This window comes from Hippocampus bargibanti, linkage group LG03, assembly GCF_051943395.1.
Source record: "Hippocampus bargibanti isolate YZ-2025 linkage group LG03, ASM5194339v1, whole genome shotgun sequence".
In the NCBI taxonomy this organism is placed as follows: Eukaryota; Metazoa; Chordata; class Actinopteri; order Syngnathiformes; family Syngnathidae; genus Hippocampus; species Hippocampus bargibanti.
The window spans coordinates 15301709-15324208 of record NC_142736.1 but is presented as its reverse complement, the minus strand read 5'-3'; the positions used below and the strand labels follow the sequence as shown (position 1 = coordinate 15324208).

The 22500-nt window shown below is 41.3% G+C and overlaps 1 protein-coding gene across 5 annotated transcripts in view; it reads left to right on the top strand.

The window, feature by feature from the left end:
• LOC148900454 (leucine zipper protein 2-like) overlaps positions 1-22500 on the top strand; it is a 160011-nt gene that overhangs the window by 118148 nt on the left and 19363 nt on the right. For 2 of the 5 annotated variants that reach the window (XM_088992199.1, XM_088992204.1), the window contains exons 8-10: positions 14596-14670; positions 15364-15525; positions 18703-18777. In XM_088992199.1, coding sequence (XP_088848325.1) covers positions 14596-14670; positions 15364-15525; positions 18703-18777 — 312 coding nt within the window. The remainder of the gene's footprint in view (positions 1-14595; positions 14671-15363; positions 15526-18702; positions 18778-22500) is intronic. The other 3 variants (XM_088992200.1, XM_088992205.1, XM_088992203.1) reach the window with 2 other exon arrangements.

The following is a 22500-nucleotide window of genomic DNA, read 5'->3' as shown; positions in this document are numbered from 1 at the left end:
CAACAAAGCAGTTCTATGCTAGCCATCTGGTTTAAAGGACAACCGACACCATATTTTTTTTGTTTCCTAATTGACATCAGAAAAATGTTTTACAGCATCTATAATACCCAAAACATGCAGGCTGATATTTTTAGTCAAATGAAAAACACAAATAAAAATGACTTAAAGTGTCCAAAAAATACTTCAAAATGAACCCGGAAATGGACAGTTTCAGAAGGTCCCGCCCCCTTGTTCGTGACGTCACGCCAAGATGTCTTGCCTTTCTCGAGAATCTAAGCAATGGCTTCAGATTTCAGTGATGTGCGGTGAGGTTCATCGCTGGTGAGTCACTGACGTCATCATAATCAGATTTACAAACATGAACTCCACAGAGTAGCTTACTCACCATTTGATTGGCAACAGTTAGCGTGTTTTGTTTAAAATGTCATGTCAGCATTCTTTATATAAACTGTAGCATAGAAAAAAATAATTCAAAAAACTTGCTTTTCATGTTACATTTACTTATAAATGAAGTCCATGCGCCACTCCTTCTGAAGAAAGGCATCGATAGTTTTAAAAGTCTCTCTATTTCTTTCAATTTAGATATGTAATCCTCCATTCTGAAAATAAGGCCAAGCAACACGAAAAAAATGACTGGATGGTTGCACTTAACTTGCTAACAGTTACTGTAGCTTGCTCTCACTAATTATATTATTCTGCAGCCGAGGAGGCGCAAGAAGAATCTGTAATCACCAGCACCCCCTGTCATGAGGCAGGAGAACTGCGTGCCTCACCTATGCACATACAGTTTTGATAAAAATAAAATAAAATAAACACTGTACTATAGTATTTACAATATAAAGTGACTCTACATCAGGGGTGCTCATTACGTCGATCGCGATCTACTGGTCGATCGCGGAGGTAGTACTGGTCGATCGCAGCGTGACAGTAAAAAAAACATTTGTCAGCCTATCAAACGTCCCGTCACTTGATTGACATACGGGGCAACCATTCAGAACTGAATTTTTACCTTTAGGTCGCCGTGCATGCGTAAACAACGGCGCTAAATGCAGCAAAATTTACAAGCTAGTCAGCGAATTACCTCAGATTTTAAGCCCTTTCTAAAACATATGGTGATCAAAATGAATGAGAAAGCGGGACCTAGTAAGGGGGCAAAACATATTACTTTCATACGAATGAGAAAATGTGGAGCGGCATTTTCCGACTGTTTATGGAAAATACAACATTGACTTCCCGCCGAAAAGCCAGCTGAGAAAGAGAACGGTGGACGAACTAAAATCCCAGTTGTCCGGACAGCAGTCATTTTTGACTCAACATACTTCAAAAGCGAAAGCCGCCACCGAAGCATCGTCCCGGTTGAGTCACGCCATCGTTAAAAACAATAAGTCCTTCCAAGACGGAGAGATGGTAAAAGAAGCATTCGTTGAAGCAGCTGACACCTTGTTCAGAGACTTGGACAGTTCTGTAACTTACTAACACAGGAAAAGTACCCCAACTTAAGGAAATGTGCTACCTCCTTGACTGCATTATTCGGCTCCACTTATTTATGTGAGTCAGCCTTTTCCTACATGAAGATCATTAAGTCCAAATACCGTTCCACCATGAATGATGAACATTTGGAAATGTGCTTGAGGCTGGCTGTCAGCATCCCTGGCTGATTCAGTTCAGTCCACGTCATCAAAGTAAACTCAGGTAATTACAAAAAAAATGTTAATAGTTATTTATTATGTTATGTATATGTAGTTATTATGTGTGTTGTGCAATATTGGCTTATTCAGTTATGCAAGGTACATCGACATATATTGTACATACAAAGAATCCTTAAAACATTTGAAAATAATTATGTTTTGTATTTTTGTCATGGGTAGATCATTTTGTCTTGGTAGTCTTGGTAGCTCGTATGCTGAAAAAGTGTGAGCACCCCTGCTCTACATTATATACACCAGCTAAACTAAAGACATTTAGTTCATATACTAAAAGTGTTTGAATACTTTAAACTTTAATAGCTATATGCAGAGGGACATCAATGCAGTCTCACTGTAGAGCAAGCCAGCACAGTTAGCATAGTCATTGTGCAATCCATGGTGAGCCTCAGCCGGCTGCTGCCTCACCGCTCGTCTCTACTTAGTATTTGAACGGTAAATGTGAAAATTCAGCGATTTTGAAAAAAAATAATTCCAAAAATGGTGAGGTTAAATGGAAAAGAACTTTCAAGTACAAATCATTAAATAAATATAACTATAACTATAATTTAATTTTTCATTTGATATTTCCATGATGACGTGAGGCAAGGCCTCAGCTGCCTCCCCTGACTGCCCATCACTGTCAGATTCGGAGAATATGCTTTCTCGTTACTCATCCAGTTATGAATATGATTCAACTAGTTCTGAAGAGGAAAGCATTAATGTTTGCGATCGATTAAAGAAGTCATTCCGTGTCATTTTGAGGCATCGGGACTGAAATGTAGTGTCCCAGAAAATGCAGAAGATGGCGCCCAAGCTCCATTGGAAATGGGCTGATTTGTCTGCTGGGAATTTGTGTCAGCTGTTATCAAATAGTAGTCTTGGTGCAACACACAATGATTCACCATCGCGTTATTGATGTGTTGTCCTTCTAATTTTGCCATCAACACGGATCAACATGAAGTTTTCAGACCAAACTTCTTCTTTTCCTTTCGGCTTTTCCCCTCAGGGGTCGCCACAGCGAATCAATGTCCTCCATCTATCCCGGTTTTGTGCATCCTCTTCTCTCACACCAGCTACCTTCATGTCCTCTTTGACCACATCCATAAACCTCCTCTTCGGCCTTCCTCTCGGTCTCCTGCCTGGCAGTTCAAGGGTCAGCATCCTTCTCCCGATATAGTCGGTCTCTCTCCTCTGGACATGTCCAAACCATCTCAGTCTGGCTTCTCTGACTTTCTCTCCAAAGCCTCTAATATGAGTTGTCCCCCTAATGTACGCATTCCTGATCCTAACCAACCTGGTCACTTCCAAAGAAAACCTTAACATCTTCAGCTCTGCTACCTCCAGCTCTGCTTCCTGTCTTTTCTTCAGTGGCACTGTCTCCAGTCCAAACATCATGGCTGGTCTCACCACTGTTTTATACACTTTTCTTTTCATCCTAGCTGAAACCCTTCTATCACACATCACACCTGACATTTTTCTCCAGCCGCTCCAGCCTGCCTGGACACGCTTCTTCACCTATTTTCCACACTCTCCATTGCTCTGTACAGTTGACCCCAAGTACTTAAAATCCTCCACCTTCTTTATCTATTCTCCCTGTAGCATCACTCTTGCACTTGGATCCCTCTCATTCACACACATATATTCCGTCTTGCTGCGACTGATCTTCATTCCTCTCCTTTCCAGGGCATATCTCCACATCTCTAGTTTCTCCACCACCTGTTCCCTGTTCTCTCTACAGATCACAATGTAATCTGCAAGCATCATGGTCCAAGGAGATTCTTGTCTAACATCGTCTGTCCGCCTGTCCATCACCATAGCAAACAAGAAGGGGCTCAGAGCTGACTTCTGGTGGAGTCCCACCTCCACCTTGAATTCCTCAGTCACACTGACAGCACACCTCACGACTGTCTTACAGTCATTATACATGTCTTGCACCGCTCTGACATACTTTTCCGTCACTCCATACTTCCTCATGCAATGCCACAGCTCTTCTCTCATACGCTTTCTCCAGATCTTCAAAGACACAATGCAATTCCTCCTGACCTTCTCTGTACTTCTCTATCAGTATTCTTAAAGCAAACACTGCATCTGTCGTACTCTTTTTTGGCATGAAGTCATACTGGTGCTCACAAATGTTCACTTCTGCTTTTAGTCTAGCTTCAACTACTCTTTCCCAGAGTTCCAAACAAAGTACCCAAAATGCATTGTGTGTCGCTTTCTCGGTCAGGGGCATTCCAAACGTGACATCACGTGGGGGTCAACTCAAAAACGAGACTTCCTGAATATTCATCGCGACTTTTAAAACGTAAAATATAGCTATATGCGGTGGGATCTTTGTAAAATACGCTCAGTAGAAGTCATTTGAAGTGATTTTACAAATTATGGACACAACTTGTCCGGAGGCGTCGGTTGTCCTTAAGGCAAAATTAAGCCGCAAAAAAAACATTTGAATATAATTTAAGTCAGTGAGGAACATTTAAGCAGTGTGGCGATCAATGTTACTCAGTTGCAGAGATGATTACAAGCTTGCTTAGGTGTGCGTTTAGGATCGCATTTGCTTGCTCATTACCTCTCATATCATATCATGTCATGGTAGTCTAGGCCTGAAACAAATTAAAATTGCGAAACCATAATGGCAAAATGAGTGTACAAAATAAAATCAGAATCAGAATTAGAATGCCTTTAATAGTCTCACAATGGGGACATTTGGAGTCCACAGCAACAATTTGAAAGGGCGTAGGGGGGTGAAAAGATAAAAAAAAGATATTCTAAGCATGATTTTAAAAAAAATCAGACGACTGGGGTGTATACTGTAACTGTAAATGTTTAAAAATGTACATAGTGCAAGTATAACAAAAGCATATTGATATCTGTAACATCAGCCAGTAGGAACAAGCGGCGATACCTCTCCTTCTTGCAGTGCAAATGTAACAGTCTCTGGCTGAAGGAGCTACCCAATGCTGTCAAGGTGGGCAAGAGGAGTTGGGAGGGGCTGTCCATCATAACTTTTAGTTTAGCCAGCGTCCGTCACCTCCTCCAGAGAGTCCAGCGAGCAGCCCAGGACAGAACTGGCCCTATTGACCAGGCACTCCAATCTTTTTCTGTCCCGGGTGGTGATGCTGCCTGACCAGCAGACAATTCCATAGTGGATGGCTGAAGCAACCACCGAGTCATAGACAGTCTTCAGGAGTGACCCCTGAACCCCAAAAGTTTCCTGAATTTTTATTAGGGCATCCGTGTTTGTAGTCCAGTCCAGTTTATGATTGAGAATAACACCCAGATACTTTGAGGAGGTCACCATCTTTATGTTCAATATAGTTATAGATGTGGACAATAGCATATGAACTATTCCACAATTTGAGACAAGGTGGAGTATAACACGATAAATGAAAAAGTTATGATCAATACAACCTTTTTTTTCTAAGTTCTACATGCAACCAACAGTTGGCAAACTTTTTGGATTATTTGTAAGAGAATCTTATCATTGAACAAATGTGTTCAACGCGAGCTAGCCTCCGGACATGGCTTCAGTTTCTCAAAATATCTGAAATCCAAAAAAAAAACAGGATTTTTCGTTTAACTGTTCAAGCAATAAAATAATCACCACATTGCACATAAAATTGCAAACACAATAACCAGGCAAGTTTATCTTGACTTGTTTTCTGTGTTATAACAATGAACATTGTATATAAGAGAGCCTTGAGAGAAACTGGGAGCCCTGTGATGTATAGCAGAAGAGCCTCTACTCTACAAGACCTCTTTCAACTTTACCTCAGGGCTGTTTTGCCACTGGCACACAAATATGAAAGAAGAATGGTGGCTCTATGTAGTCGCATGCCTCATCTAGCGAAATGGCTTGTACCTCACTGACCTCACACCTCCATAATGGACTGACACATAAATATGCAGCTTTGAGTCAGTGACCCTGAAAGTCAGCATTTCTGGGTCAGTCACCGTATGCTTGCAGTCCTCAGAGGACTATCTGCTGATGATGCACGAAGCAATGGCGGTAATGGCCTTGCACACTGCAAGAATCCAAACTAGGGCGCGGAAAATCCTACTGGACCCTCCGCACCCTGCCCACCACCTTTTACAGCTACTCCCCTCAGGCAGGCGCTACCGATCCATGCGCACCAAATCCAGCAGACATTTAAACAGCTTCTTCCCCCAAGCCATTAACTCTTTGAACTCTTTCAACAGTAGCCAAAATGGAACTGTATAGTGCCACTTAGCAGTTTTTTTGACAACGATACTAGTGCAGCGTGTTCTACCGGAAACAAATTCCTTGTGTGTCCTACATACTTGGCAATAAAGATGATTCTGATTCTGATTCTGATTCTGATTCTGAAATGCAACAGAGTCGCATGCGTACCTGCACACAATCTTCTGTTGCCCTTTAGAAGTAACTGGGAGAGCAGTCTGGAATTGTCTGTTATTTACTAGCCAATCCAAACTGGACTCGTTATTTAGCACATTTGATTTGTGCTGTTTCATCGGACATACAGTGAGACCTCAACTTACGAACTTAATTGGCTCCCAGACAGAGTGTGTAAGGCGAAAAGTGTGTATCTCAAAAAAAAATCCCATAGGAAACCATTAAAATGGGAATAATCCGTTCCCAGGTTTCCATAAAGTATACTTTTCAACTAAATAAGCCTTAAAACTACACACAATCTACCTTATCCTATGTATAATAAATGTGCTATTGTATTGTAATGAAAGAAATACACTGCACTGTATAATAAAGTCACTTTATTTACATTTGTGATGGTCATTGATGGCTCTTAATTGACACCTGTTGCTTTCTGACTTGTAAGGTCTTACGAAACTGAGGCATCACATTATCATTCATCATGTTGATGATTCTCATAGCCTTTTCTGGATGGAACTGTTCAATAAAAGCCTGCACGTCAACTGCTGAATGGCCTGCTTCTGCTTGTCCTTTTGAAGGCAAATCAAATTCTCTGTGTTGATGACCTCATTATGGTCAGCAACAAGCTCCTCGATGTCATCTGCATTCACTTCGAGTCCCGTAGGTGCTGGCAGAGATTTTATTACAACAAAAGGCGCAAGTCCGATGATTCCACGGACGCGGAATAATACGCGACAAAAGAAGGCGGGCGGGGCGAATAAAATGGCACACTCGCGATCGGAAACCAGAAAGCAACAAACGTACGCGATCGCGTCTAACAATCACCTCGTGCAAAGCAAACTGTTGTATTTGCCAGCACAAGACACAGCGATGTACATTCGTCGTAATCATGTCACTGGTGAGGTGATAGTGACTCGTTGTAATGAAATGAAATTGAAAGTGTCGCGAGCGGCGGCGTCACCCCAGCTGTCAACTCGCACGTGACAATTTAGCGTGACTACTGACACGCTGTTCCGGTGTGTGTGAAAACAATAGCTCTGATTGGCTTACCATGACACATGACTCTACCCTTTAGCCAATCACAATCACTTCTACCGCATCTTGACAGGGGGTGCGTTCAAGTGTAGCAACACAGAAACGTTAGCAAGTGTTCGTCCCTGCTCCTTCAGTTAGACAATGCTTTCCAAACAGCCTAGAACAGGGGTGGGCAAACTTTTTGACTTGCGGGCCGCATTGGGTTCTAAAATTTGACAGAGGGGCCGGGCCAGGAGCAGGAGTGTTTGGGCCGTAAATACTAAACTTATAGCATTAAAGGACAACTGACGCCTCCGGACAAGTTATGTCTATATGTCACTTCAAATGACTTCGACTGAGCATATTTTACAAAGATTCCACAGCATATAGCTATAGTTTACGTTTTAAGACTTGCGCTGAATATTCCTGAAGTATTGTTTTCGAGTTGATGACGATCCCCATGTGACGTCACGTTTGGACCGCCCCTGACCGAGAAAGCGACACACAATGCATTTTGCGGTACTTTGTTTAGTCTGAAAATTTCGTGTTGATCCGTGTTGATGGCGAAATTAGAAGGAAAAGACATAAATAACGCGATGGCGAATCGTGTGTTGCACCATGACACTATTTGATATTCACTGACACAAATTCCCAGCTGACAAATCAGCCCATTTCCAATGGAGCTTGGGCGCCATCTTCTGCATTTTCTGGGACGCTACATTGCTGTCATTGATGGCTCGAATTGATATGGGAGGACTCTTTTAATCAATTGCAAACATTTATGCTTTCGTCTTCAGAACTATTTGAATCATACTCATAACTGGATGACTAACAAGAAAGCAGCTTCTCCGAATCTGAAGCCATTGTTTTGATTCTCGAGCAAGGCAAGACATCTTGGCGTGACGTCACGAACAAGAGGGTGGGACCTTCTGAAACTGGCCATTTCTGGATTCATTTTGAAGTCATTTTTATTGGTGTTTGTCATTTGACTAAAAATATCAGCCTGTGTGTTTTGGGTATTTTAGATGCTATACAACGTTTTTCTGATGTCAGTAGGAAACAAAAAAAATGGTGCCGGTTGTCCTTTAAATGTAGTGTGTACAAACCTCCTAGCACAGTAAGAGCACTACAACCCAATTTATTAACTGTCTTTCAAATGTGAAAAATATCCCGGATCAATTAATAAGTTTGTCTCAAGGAATATGCAAGATATGGCATTTACAGACTATTTCGCAGATACTGGGAGGAGGAAATGGAAATAGATTCAAATAACATATGCACTGTGATTTATCGCATCTGATTTTATTGCTGATTAGATTGCGTCTGTTTTTAAGTTTGAATTGAAGGTGCAAAGTTAAGAAATCAACATTTATTGAAAAATTGAATCACTTTCAACATTCAAAACATATTATTCCAAAACGAAATATTTACATATCATTTTCCAAAATAGATGCACAGAACCACAGCCCAGAACAAAGATTCAAAAGAAGCTAACAACATATGTAAATTTATATCAAACCGTGACTGTAAAGTGTACGTGAAAGTTATGAAAGGGGCTTAGTGGCTTGTAGTAAGCAATGCAAACATTGCATTGTGCACCATAGTGACAAATGACTACTGCAGCGAAATCTGCAGCCTTGGGCATTTACTGTAAATTAACCAAGGTAACATTTGTGGTAGGTACCGCCTTAATTAATATAAAAAACTTAATACTTTGCCACGATGTTTTTTTATGTGATTGCTGGTCTTATCTGTTTCAAGTTGTGAAAAATGGGGCAGGCAACTTTTAAGAGTTGTCTGCCCTTTTGTCCACTACCTTTTTGTCACGATTTTCAGACATTGTTTTTACTATAATTTGGACAAGTCCGGCGGGCCGAATTAAAAAGCCTAACGGGCAATATGTGGCCCGCGGGCCGTAGTTTGCCCATACCTGGCCTAGAGTCTTAAGAAGTCGTGCGCTATTCTCGAACCTGAACGCACCCCAAGTCTTGGATGACAAATAAACAGAGCAGAGTAGACGTGTACGGCTGGTAGTTTCTTCAATTTATTCATAGTAACGCACCACATTTGAACTGAGGCTGAACACGAGCCTGTGGTGTTTATTTTCCGGTCCCATAATAGTAAAATTATCTGCAAAAAGCTCCTCGGAGGCGATTGACATGTGAATTCAGAGAGAGGGGGTGTGGAAAGTAGCGCTGGCTGGAGCGCTGTTCGGTCGTGTGCTTCCGCCGAAGATCATTCCGCCAGATCCGAAGGTCGTGTGCTTTGGTGTTTGGTGGGTGTATATTATAAAAATAGTGCTTATTATAAGGTTTAATTTTCATAAATTTGACGTTCGTAAGACGAAAAGTTCGTAAGATAAGGTGTTCGTAAGTTGAAGTCTCACTGTACAGTGTAACATTCCGTCTCTGTATTGTATTATCTTTTGTGATAAGATGTAGACACATTTTGTGTTTTCCCATTTGCAGAATCATATTAAAAAGTTCTCTGCCAGTATTCTGACAGCAAAAATATAGTGTCAGAGGCTACTCTGAAATATGGCAATCTTGTTTTCCTGTTTGTTATCAATATTGTTCAAATAACATTAGTATCAGGGAATATGTCTATGTTTTATTTGCTCCTGTGATATTTTCTACAAGATTCCACACAAATGTAACTCTTGGAGGAGGGGGGCATATTTGACAGATGAGCCATGCCATTTGAATGCTTAGTCGCCCTGTTGCATGTTCCTAACCCAGAGATTGTTTAATAGAATAATTCATACAAAACCCAATTGGACAGTCGTGTGTATATATATATATATATATATATATATATAATAGAGAGAGATAGATAGATAGATAGATAGATAGATAGATAGATAGATAGATAGATAGATAGATAGATAGATAGATAGATAGATAGATAGATAGATAGATAGATGTGTATATACAGTAAAGTCTCGTTATATCGATATTCTCGGGATTCGGAAAAAATATCGATATAACCAGACTATCGATATATCCGATCCTGCGGCATGTAAATTTTCTCCTTGCGTTCATAGAAAGAGCTTCCTAATAAGCAGTACTATCGATATAACCTGTATCGATATAACGAGACTTTACTGTATGTATATATATATATATATATATATATATATATATATATATATATATATATATATATATATATATATATAATAAAATATATATATATATATATATATATATATATATATATATATATATATATATAAAAAAAAAAAAATCCTCGTCTCACCCACCATGGGTGGTGTCTGTCCCCATTTCAGCTCGGGTCCTCTACCAGAGGCCAGGAAGCTTGAGGGTTCTGCGCAGTATCCGTGCTGTTCCCAGCACTGCGCTTTTCTGGACCGAGATATCCGATGTTGTTCCCGGGATCTGTTGCAACCACTCGTCGAGTTTGGGGGTCACTGCCCCAAGTGCTCCGACCACCACAGGCACGACTGTCACCTTTACCTTCCAGGCTCTCTCCAGCTCCTCTCTGAGCCCTTGGTATTTCTCGATTTTCTCATGTTCCTTCTTTCTGATGTTCCCATCACTCGGGACCGCTACATCCACGACAACGGCTTTCCTTTCCCCTTTATCTATGACCACGATATCTGGTTGGTTGGCCATTACCATCTTGTCAGTCTGTATCTGGAAGTCCCACAGGATTTTTGCTCGGTCATTCTCCACCACCTTGGGAGGTGTTTCCCATTTTGACCTTGGGGTTTCCAGTCCATACTCCGCACAGATGTTTCGGTAGACTATGCCAGCCACCTGGTTATGGCGCTCCATGTAGGCTTTCCCTGCCAGCATCTTACACCCTGCAGTTACGTGTTGGATTGTCTCAGGTGCCTCTTTGCACAACCTACACCTTGGGTCTTGTCTGGTGTGGTATATCCCTGCCTCTATGGCTCTGGTGTTCAGGGCCTGCTCTTGGGCAGCCAGGATGAGTGTCTCTGTGCTGTCCTTTAGGCCAGCCCTCTCTAGCCACTGATAGGACTTCTTGAGATCAGCCACTTCTGCTATGGTTCGGTGGTACATCCCGTGTAAGGGCTTTTCCTCCCATGATTGTCCCTCTTCCAGCAGCTCATCCTCTGTTCCCCATTGACTGAGACATTCTCTGAGTACATCATCCGTTGGAGCCTTCTCTTTGATGTATTCATGGAGCTTGGATGTTTCATCCTGGACAGTGGCTCTCACACTCACTAGTCCCCGGCCTCCGTCCTTACGGCTTGTGTACAGTCTCAGGGTGCTGGACTTGGGATGGAACCCTCCGTGCATGGTGAGGAGTTTTCGGGTCTTAACATCCGTGGTCTGAATCTCTTCCTTTGGCCACCTTATTATTCCTGCAGGGTATCTGATCACTGGCAGGGCATAGCTGTTTATTGCCCGGGTCTTGTTCTTGCCATTGAGCTGGCTTCTGAGGACTTGCCTCACCCGCTGGAGGTATTTGGTCGTAGCCGCTTTCCTTGTTGCTAATTCGAGGTTGCCATTGGCCTGTGGTATACCGAGGTACTTGTAGCTGTTTTCAATGTCTGCTATTGTTCCTTCAGTGAGTGAGACCCCTTCAGTGTGGACTACCTTGCCCCTCTTAGTCACCATCCGACTACATTTCTCCAGCCCGAATGACATTCCGATATCACTGCTGTAGATCCTGGTTGTGTGTATCAGGGAGTCTATGTCCCTTTCGCTCTTAGCATACAGCTTGATGTCATCCATGTAGAGGAGGTGACTGATCGTAGCTCCATTTCTGAGGCGGTATCCATAGCCTGTCTTGGCGATTATCTGGCTGAGGGGGTTCAGTCCTATGCAGAACAGCAGTGGGGAGAGTGCATCACCTTGGTATATGCCACATTTGATGGACACTTGCGTTAGTGGCTTGCCATTGGCTTCAAGTGTGGTTTTCCACATCCTCATCGAGTTTGCAACGAAGGCTCTCAGGGTCCTGTTGACCTTATACAACTCCAAGCATTCATTGATCCATGTGTGTGGCATCGAGTCATATGCTTTCTTGTAATCAATCCAGGCTGTGCACAGGTTGGTATGTCGGGACCTGCAGTCTTGAGCGACTGTTCTGTCAACCAGCAGCTGATGTTTGGCACCTCTAGTATCTCTACTAATGCCTTTCTGTGCTTTGCTCATGTATTGATCCATGTGTCCACTTATCTTAGCCGCAATGATGCCTGACATGAGCTTCCATGTTGTGGAGAGACAGGTTATTGGCCGATAGTTGGAAGGAACTGCACCCTTTGAGGAATCCTTCATGATCAGGATTGTTCGCCCTTCGGTTAGCCATCCTGGGTGAGTCCCATCCATCAGCAGCTGGTTCATTTGTGCTGCTAGGCGCTCGTGGAGAGCTGTGAGTTTCTTTAGCCAGTAGGTGTGGCCCATATCCGGGCCTGGTGCCGTCCAGTTTTTCATACCTGAGACTCTTCCTTGTATATCTGCCGCTGTGATGGTAACTGGGTTCTGTTCAGGGAGGTTGCTGTGCTCCTCTTTCAGAGTCACCAGCCATTGTGCACTGCTGTTATGTGCGACCTCCTTCTCCCATATGCCTTTCCAGTATCTTTCAGTTTCCAGCCTTGGATGGTCTGCTCTGCTGTTACAACCCTGCCACTGAGCGTACACTTTCGCAGGTTGTGTTGCGAACAGCCTGTTTATTCTTCTGGCCTCATTCTCTTTCGTGTACCTCTTTAGGCGACTGGCCAAGGCCTGGAGCCTTTGTTTGGCAGTTTCGAGTGCTTCAGGTATGGTTATCTGCATGTACCTCTTGGGTATTGGCCTTTTATTCACACCTCTCTGGGTCTCCGTCAATTGACTCACATCTTTCCGAGCCGCCTTGATCTTGGCCTCCAACCGTCTTTTCCATGGTGGGTGATGAATCTCGTGGCTCTCATGGTTGCTCTTGTAGCCAAGCATGTCTAGGATCACTGATGCTGAGGTGTATATCAGCTCATTGGTTTCCGTGATCGTTCCGGTCGGGATCGTTCTCAGTGCTGCATTCACAGTTTCCATGAGACTTTCAGGTGGTACTTCACATAGCCGTTGTAATCGGTGCCTTCGTTGCCCAGTTTTCATTCTTGCCATGATCTTATCTCTCAGGTCATTTGCTGCCTCGCTCAGCATTTCATTTATTGGGGCTGGCTTCCCAATCTCATTATTCATTGGGGCTTGCCTCCCAATCTCTGGATGAACCTCTTCCTGTGATGTGGCAGCCTGGGGCCCTTCACCTCGGAATTTGTGTTGTACCTCATCAATCTCAAGTTGTGATAGCAATTGCCGTTTGTGGATATTGGAACACTGAGCTACTAGTTGTTTCGTGGTCAACCGTGACTGTGGGTTTCGAAGTAACCATTCAGCCCCCATTCTCCGCATGTAACCCCTCTGACTAGGGTTGCTTGAGTAGTAGCATTCCAACAGAGCCATGTTATCGCATCTCGTCCATCTCCGCTTTGTTCCAGTAGCCCATTTTTCATCAGGGTGCTCTGGTTCCCCAGCACCTGACGCAGACCTTGTTTGGCCGGGCGACGTCTGAGCCGGCATCTCATTCCATTTATTGTCTCTCGTCATTGTATGAGGTAGGCATTAGCGTGAAGGGTCTTGCCCAAGGACCCACACTGGATGATGTCATTGTGCTCATTTCTGCTCATTTTCTCTGCCACAAGTGGGATTCGAACCCTCGTCTCCCATATGCCAAACCGATGCCTTATCAACTGAGCTATCCAGCCGCTTATCTGTATATATATATATATATATATATATCCAAAGCTACCAGCAAATTACATTTTAGTTCACTGACGAAGCCTCTTGAATAAGAAGCGAAACTTCAAAGAAGTACAGATGACGGCTGAAGAAACCTTTTCATCGATGACTCATGGATGGATCAAACAAGCAAATGTTTTGTTTTTTAGATGCAATCATCAAAAAAGCCATGTATGGCTCACAAATGCTATAGGTTCCCAACCCCTGGTGTTGAGGGAATAGAAATATCTTTCCCAGTGCTGATGGTGTGGGTTGGCACGCTGAGCCAGAATCGCTTGGAGCCGTAGATCTCTGCACTGTCAAGGAATTCCAGTATGAAATGCAACCCCCTATTGACTGTGTTGTCCAACGACCTGTTTGTTCACTAGGAAAATTGCAGGGGTCTAGCTGTGGTCCAGTGATACACTTTAGATGCAACAGATGTTGGAAAGACTTCACGGTAACAGGGGTTATCTCACTTTCTGCAAGTTTATGGATTTGGATAATGGTGGAGCGTTTGAAGCAGGGTGAGACTTTTGTTTACTTGGTCAGCCAGTGAATGTGGTCGGATGAAAACACCAAAAATTGTGAAATACGAAATTGCTCATAGTGAATAAAATTATTTTTTTTTCATGGGAGTTTTACTTGTATAGTGTGTGCATTTCTGTATTTTTTGTAAGTGAATGAATTCAAAACCACACCGTTGACTTGGTTTTAACAGCGTTATGGCAAAAAGCTGCTGAAAAGGCCTTTTGATTCAGAACTTGACTTTTTCTAGGGACAGCAGCTAATGGATTTGGAACACAAGTTAACCGTAGCCAAGGAAGAATTAGAGAAGACTGCTCTCGACAAGGTAAGTCCTTTCTTTTAAAGTAGGCCTGTTGTATTTCAAGGATCTTGAAATGTGTCCTCAAATTCACAGTTCTTACTTTAGGATAACATATTACATGTCATCAAGTGTAAGAAAAATGTTTTTGAGTGTTTCATGTGTAAGTAGAGACTGAAGTAGTTCCCACTTGTGAAATCATGTGAAATGATACAAGTTCCCACGTGAATATGGGTGTGTACGGTTGTTTGTCTCGAAATGTGGCCTGTGATTGACTGGCGACCAGTTCAGGGGTTCACTCAATAGGTCTTAAAGGAATACACTGTGGACATGTGTTTCGTTATCTGATTCACTAAACACCATATTTCTTTGCGTGCAGTGGCAGGAAGGGGCACCCTTTTTCTTCTTTTTTTATTGTTATTGATATTTTGGTCCCTACCCCCCACAAATAACACGTGATCCACTATATCATGAACCAAATGGCAAATATAAAGTGTCATGCGGTTAGTTCCTGCAAGCTGGAAAATGTGTGTTGACCCTGAATCAGTCAATAGCAGGAGGGCGGCTGCTTGAAAAGTAGATATCAGGTCAAAAATAAAAAGGTTGCAGACCCCTCGTTTGAAGCTTGTCATCTCATAAAATCAATTTGTCAAGTGTATGGATGACAAAAAAAGACACTCTGAGAAACTGGGAGGAATGTCTAATCTCTTTTGGATACAGGAGTCTCAGATGAAGGCTCTAAAGGACACAGTTCACATCTGCTTCTCAGCTGTCCTTCATCACCAGCCCAGCAGCAGATTTCCTACCTCCCCCTCCCATTTGTACAGATACTCATCACCAATCAACAGCTCCCGAGTCACCTTTCAACAGCCTCATGCCAAGGTAATTCACTATTTTGTTCAGTGCCATCAGGTTTAATGCTTATCAAAAAGAAGGACTTTTGTTGTCAAATTCGGTCCGGTAATATCTTACCGCATGCCTACGGAAGACTGATTCTCTGCCGTCCTTGAAACAACAGTATGTGTCATGAAGATTGTCAATGTGTGTGACAATGTAACAAAGACCAACATGTACTGTTGTTTCTTGGAATTGACGGCCTTACGTTTTTAGGAAGAAAGCCAAACTGCTGAAAAAGCTTGTCGTTTTCAGTTACAGTCTCCTGAATTTATTGAATCGAATTTGCAACTACTGTAGAACCTATACACCGGCATCTTTATGGCAGTGATACCATCTGCAATAATACGGTTGTATATTAACGCTTTATTCTGTGTGTTTTGTGTCTGACACCGTCTTGAATTTGAATGCCTAAAAATGATTTGAAATCATGTACCCTTTTTAAAATTAATCAGCAAACGTCCCTCGTCCCTGCCATATGCAATTGTGTTAGATTCTCCACAGTGTTCAGATATTGATAGAAATACAATGAAGTGTTAGCAAGCTACTACCGTATTTTTCGGATTATAAATCACAGTTTTTTTCATAGTTTGGTCGGGGGTGCGACTTATAAATCGGCTTATATATGCTTTTTTTTATTACTGTATGTATTATTTCACATGCTATTTTCACATTAAACCGCAAGAGCGCAGAGAAGAGGAATAGTGCCTTGTCTACCTGCCGAGTTGGGGGAGTTATTTAAAAGTGACACTGTGTCACGGTTTGCAAGGTGGTGATGGCGGGTGCGGATCCCAAAAAGCAGGCAGGAGTGAGTAGGAGGTTGTTTGACAAATTGTATTAAAATAAGGTCAGCAGGAACAAAATGTAAAACATCAAAACAGCAAAACAAACAAAGTAGCAAAAGAAGACCAAAAGTAAAAGGCCGCCAAAGTTAAACAAACACGTACACGATGCATGCTGCAACCAAGCAGCAAACAAACAATGAACCGACACCGGATGGTCGTGCCGGGTGTCATTTTAAGTGACAGTGATTATAACGACCAGCACCTGCGAGGCTGCCGGCAGGGCTGACGTCGCTACACGTTGGTCGCCAATCTGATCGGGACGACCAGCACCTGTGCAGGTGCAGGCGGGGCCGACAGCGCCCCCCGTTGGTCGCCAACCAGATCATGACACACTGAGGATGAAGATTTCCTTGGATTTGGTGATTTGGAGTAAAACCTGATATTTTGGTAAACTTGTTAGCATGTTCCTTTTGCTAGAGTTATCTGAATAACTCTTGTAAAAGAGTGTTCTGGGATACCAAAAAGGAGGTGTGTCCATCGGAGTTGCGTAGAGCGAGAGCTGCAGTGTTATGTTGGAAAAAAAAGAAGTGAAACAGAGCCTGATGTTCAATTTTATTTTAACGTAATTAATTTATTTTAAATTGCTTTTCAAGATGACATGTATGTTGTTTGGTGTTGTATTTTATCAAATACATTTTCCCCAAAAATGCGACTTATCCTCCAGTGCGACCTATATATGTTTTTTTCTTCTTAATTATGCATTTTTAGGCTGGTGCGACCTATAATCCGACCTATAATCCGATGCATAATCCAAAAAATATGGTACTCATTTTTGCCTCTGAATTAAAAAGTCAAAAATGTCTCTCCATCCAGTCAAAAAATAAGGGGACCATTATAACTGAATTCTAATTGTTATTTTAAATAAATTCCATAAATGTATGCATGTCATGATGCACAATAATAAATTTTAGTCTCTTGATTACAGACAGTGAGGTTAAAATCCAAGCTAAAGAAAATAAATGGTCTAAAAGAGGAATAATATAAGCAATTTTCATAAGCAAATCCCTTCACTAAATTGCCATCGTGGTTTAAATATGTCTGTGTAAGCTCTCAGTCGTACAGGAGTGGTCCATCGATGAGAAGGTTTCTTCAGCCGTCATCTGTACTTTTTGTACATCTGTACAAAAGTACAGATGACGGCTGAAGAAACCTTTTCATCGATAGTGGTTTAAAGAACAACCGACGTCTCCGGACAAGTTGTGTCCATAATTCGTAAAATTGCTTCAAATGACTTCTACTGAGCGTATTTTACAAAGATTCCACCGCATATTACTATATTTTACGTTTTAAGACTCACGCTGAATATTCCAGAAGTCTTGTTTTTGAGTTGGTGACGAGTCCTCACCCTACGTCACTGAAGGAACGCCCCTGAGCGGGAAAGGACATACCTTGCATCACCTCAATGCATTTTGCGGTACTTTGTTTGGTCTGAAAACTTCGTGTTGATCCGTGTTGATGGCGAAATTAGAAGGAAAACACATAAATAACGCAATGGTGAATCGTTGTATGTTACACCGAGACAACTATTAGATATTCGCTGACAAAAATTCCAAGGTGAAGAATCAACCAATTTCCAACGGAGCTCTGGTGCCATCTTCTGCATTTTTTGTAACGCTACACATCAGTCTTGATCACTCAAAATGACCCGGACAACCTTCTTTAATCGATTGCAAACATTTATACTTTCCTCTTCAGAACTATTTGAATCATATTCATAATTGGATGCGTAAGAAGAAAGCATATTCTCAGCATCTGAAGCCATTGTTTTGATTCTCGAGCAATGCAAGACGTCTTGACGTGACGTCACGAACTGGGGGCGGGACTTTCTGAAAATGCCCAATTCGCAGCTCAATTTTTTGTAGATTTTGGAGACTTTAACTCATTTTTATTGGTGTTTTGCATTTGACTAAAACTATCAGCCTGCGTGTTTTGGGATGTCAGTTAGGAAACAAAAAAACGATGTCGGTTGTACTTTCATGTTTAATTTAGACTGTGCTTATAACTTATTAGGTCATTACAACGTGCTAATGAGGTGATACCAGAGCTAATGTAAACGAGGAGTAGTCTACTGCTCACTCAACCATAGAGTAGGGACCTATCAGAGCAGAGGATATATATATATATATATATATATATATATATATATATATATATATATATATATATATATATATATATATATATATATATATATATATATATATATATATATATATATATATATTTTTTTATATATATATATATTTTTTTTTTTTTTTCTTTCACTGTACCACGCAGTCATGTCATGTCCAATCAGAGATTTCGTTCTTTCTGTTTTCAGAAAGCAGCCACGTCGAGCACTTTGAAATCATCTGGTTGGCCACAGCACTGCGGTACTTTATCTACCTTGATTCTTGTGAGCAATTCCGTCTTGTGGCTTTTCTCCCGTCAAAGCAGTCACAATTTGCTTTGCGTCCCCTCAATGGGGGCCTCAGAGATTTGACATGCTACGAAGATGTTTTTTTTTTTTCATTTCTTTCCCTTATCATGTCTCAGTTTCACCATCTTCTCCGGTGTCAGGGACATTGTGAAAACCAAACGTATGTTCGTGGCGCTTTTGTGCTCATATTTAAATACCTCATAAATGGAATGGGCCGATTCAGTTTACCACCCCCCCCCCTTTTTTTTTACAAAATGAAGACACAAAAAAGCGGGTTGTGCACTACAGTTTCTACGTTTGTGTTACAAATAGCAGCAAGAGAAAATGTTCACTCCTTTGTCGCCATTATCTCCTTTAAGTGTTGTACACTTTGACTGCCTGTCTGATAAATCTGAGTCATCCTTTGCTTAAAAATTACCGGGGTGCTCAATCTGTTCACTTTGTCCTCAAGTATAGAGGTATGCCAGACCTTATTGGAATCCCTGCAAAATTGTTCTAAAATGATGTCTTCACAACAGTACATATTTGCCTTCACTGTTTATGGATAAGACTGTTCCACATCTATTTTGGTCACAAAAGAATGCTCACCCCCAGAAATGTTGCTCTTTTACTGAAGAATATATAACATTTTGTATCAAATATTCAGAGTGTTTCTGTAAGATGCATGACTAAAGTCAACAAAATCAAGAATGGGTGGCTGTCAGGTCAAGTGTCCTCTGTATTAGCCAGAGGATAAAAGGCTCCTACCTCACTTGTGATGAGTTTGGTGAGGCATGACCGGTGCATTAGAACAATGGTTCTCAACTGGGAAATTGTTTTTCTCTATGGGACATATGTGAGCATTTAAAATGTGTATTCGGGCAACAAAAAATCTTCGGTGTCTCACTTGATCTCAGTTCAGTACAATGATGCACAAGTCATTATTAACAGTAGGTAACGTCAGTTTGATTATGAAATAGATATTTTAAGATGTGTCTTTTTCGTTAAAATGAGCTGAATTATTTTTCATAACTCTGATCTCAAAAGAGGACACTTTATTTTGCCAATTATTTTTTATGTGCACGATTTGTATTTACTTTTGAAATATTGTTAAAAATCATAACTAATGGAACGGAACCTGCACTGAGAGACAAAAAAAATCAACTAAAAATGGTTAAACTCTCAAAGAAAAAAGGCAATAAGACTGAGTGTATGATATTGGTCATTTTATGTTATTGTATCATTTCACATGATAGACTTACAAAAAACAACACACTCAAAACATAACACACTCACTCATTGTCCAGTCTAGCCTCTCACCACAGCTTCGCTCATTCAACACCAGTTTTTTTTTTTTTGTAATTTTCACGCACCATAAGAGTCTCCCCCAAGTCAGTACTCATCCAACCATTATGCATCAAAAAATAAAATAAAAAGATGCACCAATATTACCGGTAATATAACTACAAAGAATGCGAAAAAAAAAGAAAAGAAATACAGTATTTTATTTAAAGACGAAACCTTACTAAGTGTATTCCCAACACGGTAAAACACATGCAGTTAGTTGCTGCATCATAAAGGGGAAAAAAGTGGTGTTCTTGATCTTTCGCAACTTCAGGCAATGATTCTGTCACCATCCTTCTTCACTGCTGCCAAGGAGGTAGACAAATTCCCCACATGTGAGTTGGGTTGTTTGACAAAGAGGTAGACACGCCAGAGAAACTGTTGTCAGAATTGAGATTTTTATTACGTCTGGTGAAAAATAAAAATCCTTCATAGTGATAATTTGCCACCAGATATTTGTATTTCATAAGCACACTTCAGAGTAGATTCAGCCTTTGCCATCCAAAGAGGATAAGGGCAAGGTAGTCTGTTCAAGTGCTAAGTGATACCAATCTGTGTTACTTGTTTGAGTTCAAATAATGACCCTCAAAGGACAACCGACGTCTCCGGACAAGTTGTGTCCATAATTTGTAAAATGGCTTCAAATGACTTCGACTGAGCATATTTTACAAAGATTCCACCGCATATAGCTATTTTTTACGTTTTAAGACTCGCACTGAATATTCCGGAAGTCTTGTTTTTGAGTTGGTGACGAGTCCGTACGTGACGTCACTGAAGGAACGCCCCTGACCGAAAAAAGGACACATTGTAGCAGTCCTTCCATCACGTCAATGCATTTTGCTGTACTTGTTTGGTCTGAAAACTTTGTGTTGCACCAAAAAGAGGTAGAAGAGGGCGACAAAGCTTCGTGTAAGGAATTAATCAGCCTGTGGAAACGGGCTGATTAATTCCTTACCTCAAAATGGCACGGAATAAATTCTTTAATCGATTGCCAACATGTATGCTTTCCTTTTCAGAACTATTTGAATCATATTCATAACTGGATGAGTAACGAGAAAACATATTCTCCGAATCTGAAGCCATTGTTTTGATTATCCAGCAAGGCAAGACGTTTTGGGGTGACACCACGAAGAAGGAGGCGGGACCTTCTGAAACTGGCCACTTCCGGGTTCTTTTTTTGCAGATTTTGAACACTTTAAGTCATTTTTATTGGTGTTTTGCATTTGACTACAAATATCATACTTCGTGTTTTGGGTATCTTAGATGCTATAAAATGTTTTTCTGATGTCAGTTAGGAAACAAAAAAGTCATGTCGGTTGTCCTTTAATCTCACAGGGTTGCCAGAGTAGGGTTTTCATGAACTAGTCTTCTCACACATGTACAAAGCTCCACTCACCAGAGAAAGATTCACTCACACATTTACAAAGCTCCACTCACCAGAGAAAGATTCATTAGTGAGAGGAAATCCTTCACATTAAAGAGTCCTGGGGTGTGAGAGCCACAGCTTGTGGTCCAATAGCATGCAATTTTCATATACGTGATGAAAGCTAATGTCATAGGATTTGGAACACGGCGCTGAGTGAAGAAATCTATTTATTGCTCTTTTTACCAAGAGAGACCGGCGACCCCCCATCCCCCATTCTTCTGGTCGTCCTCACCATGTCCCCGCAGCCCTCAACTGTCCCGTATCATTTCCGCCAGATGTTTGTCAAAATCCAATTTAGTCTTGAAATAATTTAGTTTATATAGTTAGAACAAGATAGACCTCTAATTCAAAATTACTCCTCATCCAGATCCTACAAAAAGGTAATTTGAGTGGGTGCCTTCACAGAAGCTCCTAGATTTTGTTTTTTCACATACCCGTTAGGCTTTTTAATCCGGCCCGCCGAACTTGTCCAAATTGTAGTACGAACAGTGTCTGAATGTCATGACAAAAGTTAGCGGACAACAGGGCAGACAACTCTGAAAAGTTGTACCGACCACAAATGCTACCTTGCTTAATTTACAGTAAATATCTGTGGTTGAAGACTTTGCCCCAGTTGTCGTTTGCAGTCACGGTGCACAATATATTGTTTGAAAATAAAAGTTTGTTTTTATCAAATTTACACACGACCTGCTCTATTAATAAGTTTTTATCCGGTTTATGCGATGAACTAGTTAAAAAGTTGTTTTCTAGACTTTGAACGGATTAAGATTTTTTAAGTATACATATTAAGTATGTATAAAAGTATTAAGAGCTACTGTTCCATATTTAACTGCCTGTTGCAGCAAACTGCTCAGGGCTGTTATACGCTTCCTTCACTGGACTAAAAATGTCCCTTGAGAGTACAAAGCAAAGCGTTTTAGGATGAAAATAAAATATTTTAAACTGACTGT